The sequence below is a fragment of the Sus scrofa genome, chromosome X (genome assembly GCF_000003025.6).
Source record: "Sus scrofa isolate TJ Tabasco breed Duroc chromosome X, Sscrofa11.1, whole genome shotgun sequence".
Taxonomy (NCBI): Eukaryota; Metazoa; Chordata; class Mammalia; order Artiodactyla; family Suidae; genus Sus; species Sus scrofa.
Genome location: NC_010461.5, coordinates 33,595,825 through 33,603,065, shown reverse-complemented (window position 1 = coordinate 33,603,065; position 7,241 = coordinate 33,595,825). Strand labels below are relative to the sequence as shown.

General features: G+C 46.5%; 1 protein-coding gene across 1 annotated transcript in view; it reads right to left on the bottom strand.

Annotated features, from left to right (window-relative positions):
- The window catches only part of XK (X-linked Kx blood group), a 58,290-nt gene continuing 51,538 nt past the window's right edge, over positions 490-7,241 (bottom strand). Inside the window, exon 3 of the mRNA XM_003135014.4 lies at positions 490-4,286. Coding sequence (XP_003135062.1) covers positions 3,460-4,286 — 827 coding nt within the window. The 3' untranslated portion in view covers positions 490-3,459. The remainder of the gene's footprint in view (positions 4,287-7,241) is intronic.

Here is a 7,241-nt window from a genome sequence, read left to right as displayed (position 1 = left end):
TTTTTTTTTTTTTTGGTTTTTCCAGCCGCCCCATAGCATAAGGAATTCTCAGGCCAGGGATCAGATCCGAGTCACGGTTGTGACTTAACATGTTGCAGCTTCGGCAATGCTGGATCCTTACTTAACCCACTGTGCTAGGCTGGGGATCAAACCTGCATCCCAGAGCTCCAGAGACTCTGCGATCCCACTGCGCCACAGCAGGAACTGCTGGTATTTTCTATTTCTGGATCAGTATAACACTTATGTTTCAGCAGGATCTTAGTGTCGAGCAGTGGAGCTTTAACAAATGGAGTAAATGCTTACAAAACAATCAGAGGAGGTTGGTGTCTAGCGAAGCAGAGTCCTAGCACTTTCAAATTTCTCAGCCCACAGACAAAATTTCCAGGTGAGGTTACGCAATCATAATGAACCACAACAAAACAATTTTCGGATTTGTGTCCAAAATAGTCCCTGAAGTCAAAGCCACATGAAAGGACTGAAAAGCAAGGAGAAATTGAAAAATTAATTTATTATATGAAGAAACAGAAGCAATATTCCTTAGAGTGAGTGGCTGCAGAGAAGCAGCCTGCAATCGCACACATCCGCAATGTACTGGCTGAGAAGTACTGACACGTACACTCATAACCATGGCACTCATGTTCTAAGGTGGTTTCCAAGGAAATGCTGTATTTGACAATCAATTGTGATTTTCATTTCCCCATTTACAAGGCTGAAAAGATTATGCCCACATTCAATTAAAGTCTTCCGGATCAGGCATTCCAATTGTAAAGCGTAATTAACAAAAGATGCTGCTATGTCCTTCGCGAAAGGTGACGGCTACCAAAATGAGAAGCTCGTTTGCTATCAAAAGCAATTTCTCAGATTTCAGTGGGTCTCTTCCTTCCAGGACCATATGCTGGGGCGCTAATTTTTGTCAGCAACTGATGGTAAGGGAAAGGGCGACTGCTGAGTTCTCTCCGAAAATAAAGACCATTTCAACTCGCCCTTCCATGAGGCCAAAGGCCGACGGGGGTCCCTCCGCTCACGTGAATGATCCTACTTGCTTCTTTTCTAACAGTAAAAAAATAACAATAACCTGTCTATGGATTTGAATGACTATAATAACATCTTCTTTAAGCATGTATGGCACTTCAAAAATATTTTCAAAGCATTTTCACACCTATTATTTAATTTGTTCTTCCTGACAAGCTTGTGAGGTAGGCTGGGCAAGTATATCATGCAAATTTGGTGGGTGAGGAAACTGAGGCATACAGAGAGCAATGATGTAACTTGTCGGGTCGGACAGGGAGATGCCCACCTCTGTGCTGCACTGTCTCCAGTAATGAACAAAGGCTCAATGTGTTTGCTGATCTCGTGTCCATACACTGGGAGGGAATGCGTCACCTCCGCCCGGCCAAGGGACACGGACTCGGGTGGAGCATCTGGCATGCTACGGCGTGGAATTAATTAGACAAAGCAGTGAGTTCTGAAAGTTGGAATTATGACTGAAAAATACATTTTTAACTCTCAAGAGGTGAGGAAATTTGCTGGTTGGTCTGTCTTTAGGGTAACCAAGTTCTTACCATTTCGGGGGGTAATTTTAAAACAAAATTTCTCAGTTCGTGTCTCAAAATGTCTTAAACTTTCACCATGAAGGAAAAAAAAAAACCAGTGGTTTTTCTTCCTCAAAGTGATTAGACATGTATGGCCCCAAAGCTGGGCTATCTGCATATCAAGAGTTAAAGAGGGAAAAACAGCCGTTTCTGTTACTAAACCTCTTTATCCCTATGAACTTGGTTTAGAACAGGGCTTTGGGAGTCTGAAAGACCATCGCTGTTAGTTTGGTTTGGGGTCACTCAAGATGCTTACCTATATCCTCTATTAAAATGACTTTAAATGTATTTGAAGGCTCAGATTTTACAGTGGTTCTTGAAAAGGCTTCTAAAACTCAGGCTGGGGAAATACCAGTCTCTCCATCCTTGTCTAATTCTGACTACAACTCCTGCTCAAACTCACCATCTTAACCTGTCCCCTCCTAGACCAGCTGTCAGAAACTGGATGGGGCAGAAAGTTCAGCCATTAGGGGTCTTAAGACTGTCAACCCTAATCGAGCTGCAATGTCCAGCCAGACCAGTGACAAGTCACCTGCTCCCAGGTATTTCATGATCAAGGTTTTTCTTGGTAGAAATAATGGCACTAGATCCAGGCATTTTCCCAGGACAACTGAGGACATGTCACATAATCTTATGAAAGAAACAGGGTTCCAGATTAGAGGAGAACTTCTACTGAAGACAGGAGAGTGGAGGAAGATGAAACTGGAGTTCTTGTTCAAGTTAACTCATAATCCTGCTAAATCAAAGTGCATGTAGTTAAAGATAAAAAGCTTCTGGTCATGTCATCTCTTTCTAAAATTTCAAAGTTTCTGAGTCAGTGTCTGACAGGTGGAACCTGTTCCCTTCAAATTATGAAAATTAAAATCTCTGTGTAACCTGGGCCAGGTGTGGAGTTTTCTTAGACAAACAAACAAAGTTAACCAAGGTAACTCTTGTCTAAAACTCTCCCGCAGGCAAGGAAGAAGTGGAGTAAAGACTATGAGTTTGATTTTCTTCTTTCTTAAGAAGGCAAATCCTAATAAAATCTACTGAAAATTTCCCTGAACTGATACTTAAGCCTACCTTCTAGCAGATTCACACCTTCAACCACCACAAGAAGGTAAGAATTCTGCTTAGCAAAGCCTAAATCACTTTGATGCTTTAACGGCCCTCCTGATCAAGCGTTTCTTCAACATACCGAAGGAACACAATCTCCCCCAAACTCTAGGGCTTTCCTAATCACATGGAGAAATCAATTTTACATCCACGGATCCTTGAGAATAAACTCTCCCAATCCAGACTTTTGAGTCCATTAGAGGTAACAAGGCTGCGACAGCTGGTTATGTACAAAGAGCCCGAGGGAGATGAAAATGGAACATCTGTCGGTGCCAAAACCAAACTTCAACAGCCCTCTCTGAAAACTCTTGACAGGAGTGATGGGACTGACGGCAAAACCCCAGTGCCCATCTCTGATCATCAGACAGCTCCTAGGTGAAAACTAAGCTAATAAAACAGTAGGCTACCTGGACCAGCAGTCCGGAAAACTAGAAGACAAGAAGCCCCTGCCCTCATTCTACCTGATGGATCTAAGCAGCCAACTCAGCTGCCACGGGTACTTTGTCAATGAAAAGGCCAGGAACTGCTGGGAGCACATGGTCAGCTACGAATGGTGGTGCCTTAGGCCGCCCCTTCCACACTCGGGGGCTTCCCTGGCTCCTCTCCACGGCTCCCACATGCCCGCCCAAGAGCTCTCGAAAGGGAGTGACTCACAGGGAGTTGAGAGCTAACGTCCTGCTTTGTTCACTGCGCAGGGCCCATCGCCTGAATGAAGGACAGGGACCAACCTAGACCAACCATGCGTCTGTGCCCCCAAGAGACTCAGGTCCTCTTAAGCAGAACTGAACTCATCGGCGTTCAAGATCTGGCTGGGCACTGAACTTATTTTACTGCTGGAAGGTGTCTCCTCTCTGTCCGCGGGGGACCTCAGATCGGACTTTTCTGCAGACTCGCAGGACCGCTGCGGCCGGCAGTCGGAGCAAGCGCACTCGAACCACTTCTGAACGCTTTCAGAAACGCTAGAGGAAAAGAGCTTTTTGCAAGGGTGGAAGAACTGGTAGAACACGACCATGAACAGGATGGCTGTGCAGTAGCCGACGAGCAGCTGCAGGATCAGCAGAGGCGCGCACACGTACATGTAGATGTCTGTCTTGTAAAGATACCACAGGAGGAGGAGGAAGGCGTTCTCAATGAACCTCAGCATGTAGTACACCAGGAGCCGGTACCAGTTCTGGGACTTGCTGATGAGGTCGGGGCTGTTGATTTTCAGCTGCACGGCTGACCAGCAGAACATGTTGATGCCGGCGTAGAGTAAGGTGAGGAAGCCCAGCACGATGGTGGTGCCCACCCGACTGAGGGCCTTCTCGATGTTCTCGGGGAAAGGGGAGCCGCTGCACCAGAAGAGGATCCAGGGGTAGAAGAAGAAGCTGAGGAAGTTGATGAGGATGTCTATCACCACCCAGGCCTTCAGGACGGAGGTGAAGAGGACCAGGACAATGACGCGAGTGGCGATCTCAAAGCTCCTCCAGAGGAAGATGCACACGTAGGCCAGCGGCTTCACTTTGACCTCGTATTCATCGTATTTGATCTTGATGGCCAGGATATTGCAGCGCAGGGCTCCGTACACAATGGACAACAGGGAGAGGCCCATGAAGACACCTGGGGAGAAAAGAGAAAGAGCGCTCTCAAGTGTCACCTCGGGCAAGAATCCTACGGTGGGCAGCTGCTGGCGGGCCCTACCCACATGCCTTGGACTCCTCTGTGTCCGGCGCACAGGCTGACGTCTAGCGGTCGGTGTCTGCTCCCTGCACCCCAGGGCTGGTTGCAGGGCTGCACAAGCCTGCTGTGCTCAGGCCCCCCGGGGAATAATCCTCCCGGGAGAGCCCTTCGACACCCCAATTCTAGCCCTGCCAAGAGCTGGTCTGGAAGGACCTGGCCGCCCCTGCGCTTTGGGTTGAATGACTCGGAGGCGTGTTCCCCATACTCTTTACCAGGGCTTCCTCCGAGGGTTACTTTCTAGTCGCCCACAGGGACTGCGGTCGGAGAATGCTCCCTTTATTGGCCGCTTTCCCTTCCCTGTCTCAGTTCCCTTCTCCTGCGCTTCTTCCACCCTCCTGCCGAAGCACGTGCACCCAGGTCCTGGTCTCAGGGTCTGTTTCGGGGTCAACTCACACTAAAAACACCTTTGTGACCCCAACGGGCTCTGTCAGAAGATGCAGCGTCCCTTACATGGTGTGTTTCATTTTCTCAATTAGCGTCTCTGCCCCTGCTATTTCTTCTTCTTCAATATAGCTGTGGTGGAAACTTAGAGAGCACTCTGTAAGAAATTGCTCGTGAGTTCCTCGCTAGCTGCAGGACCTCTGAACTTTATATATTGACTAGAGATTGCTCACTTTTCTTTGCTCTTCAGCTGTTTTCTTAAATTCTGTACCTTGCCGAAGAAATGAGAACCTCACTGTTACTGAGAACCAATCTGTCTTGGGCTAAAAGGCCTTCATGTTTCAAGAAGTCTCAACTCCAGCTGTTTCTTTCTTTCTTTTTTTTTTTTTTTTTGTTTTTTTTTTTTTGTTTTTTGTCCTCCTGGCATATGGAGGTTCCCAGGCTAGGGGTCGAATCAAGAGCTGTAGCCACGAGCTTATGCCAGAGCCAGAGCAATGCCAGATCCAAACCACATCTGCGACTTACACCCCAGCTCATGGCAACGCCGGATCCTTAACCCACTGAGCAAGGCCAGGGATCGAACCTGAAACCTCATGGCTCCTAGTCGGATTCGTTTCCGCTGCACCGCGATGGGAACTTATCTAGCTGTTTATTTCTTAAAATGGCATATGGCTAATGGGTTTACCCAGTTGATACAAAGCAGCAGTGTAGGGGGACAAGATGTGGCGCATTTGAATGAAGCGTGGCACCGCGTTTGAGAGCACCACACTGCTGGCTGTGAGGTCTGTCATTTAAAAGATGTACTGCCAAGCCATGAGCACAGACTGTATGCTCAAAACTGAAACACAGTCACTTACTACAGGCTGCCAGCACCTCCAAATATTGCAGCAGAGAGGGAGGAGAGGTGGGGCTGGGAGTCAGGAGCTGAGAAGTCTGGCTCTGGTTTTACTCTTGTCGCTCCAGGCTACGCTAGGGAAATGGCAATTTCTCTGGGTTCTGTTTTCTCGCCCATAAAATTGAGCTTCCAATTCCTGCCTCTTAAAATGCAATGTCCATATGACAGTTGTCTTTACTTAAATTTATAATTTAAAATGCATGGGAATAAAGGGCTGTTTTTCTTATTTAAGTTCTGAGTCAATGGAAAACATCCATATTTGATGGGCATAACAACTCCAAAGCTTTGGTAGTTATTTGCCTGGGAGAAGCTCAATTTTACTCAGAGTATCAACTTTTCTCATGGTCTTTTGGCACTGATTTAATGCATCGATATCATTCACTGGAAAGACTGTCATCGACTAATCAAATTTAAAAGACAGAAATATCACTACAGGAGTAGACTGGGAAGTAATTGGACTGAGTTATTTTTCCTGAGAGGCTAATGCAATGGAGTGTGATAAAGCAGTACATACTACTGGATATACTTTTATACATGTGGTTGGAAATTTCTATAGACCTTGAAATCTAGCATGGGATCCTTTTTTTTCAGTCCTTATGTTTTGTCCACTCTAAGAAAAATAACTTCAAATGCAGAAGAGGAGCCAAGTATAAATTATGCATCATGTGAATTATGCATTCATACACATACAGCATTCACATTGTTACATTTCCGGTACTTGAACTCCAAATTGCTTATTATTATGTTTAACAATGCAATGACCCAAACGATTTTTTTTTTTTTAGGGCCACTCCTGTGGCATATGGAGGTTCCCAGGCTAGGGGTCAAATCGGAGCTACAGCTGCTAGACCACACCAGAGCCATAGCAACGCGGGATCCGAGCCACATCTGCGACCTATACCACAGCTCACGGCAACGCCGGATCCTTAACCCACTGAGCAAGGCCAGGGATGGAACCCGCAACCTCATGGTTCCTAGTCGGATTCGTTTGCGCTGCACCGCGATGGGAACTCCCATGACCCCACCAATTTTTAAAGCATCTATCCATTTTTCTCTTGTTAGGTCAATTTACATCTTTTCTCTATCAAGAGAGTTAGCCAATGATGACCCAATTGGTGCTTAGTAGCAACCAACGGCTGAAGCTTCCTTCTGAGAATGCAAAGAAATTATCTTAAAATCACTGACTTCAAGCCTCATGCCCACTGTGGGGTGCTCTCTGCCAAATGTTGCCCATTGAAAGGGGGCCAGGAAGAGAGGTATACCTGGGAGAGAAGCAGCTTGTACAAAATATGCTTGGATGTACATTTCCACCTCTAGAATTAAGCTGTTATCCAATGAACGGCTAGGAGGAGGCTCATGCAAATACCTCCTTATTCAGATTTAAATGGAGACATGTTCCTGACATCATTCCCAAACTCCTCTTCCCACAGTTGACACAAAAGGGGATCAGTCGGCAGCCCCGCCCATTTCAGTGGCACTTCATTAAGTCTAACAAACGTCCCTAAGAATCCTATTCTCATTTCCTATGAGTGTGTGTGGTGGTGGAGGGGGTGGGGGTG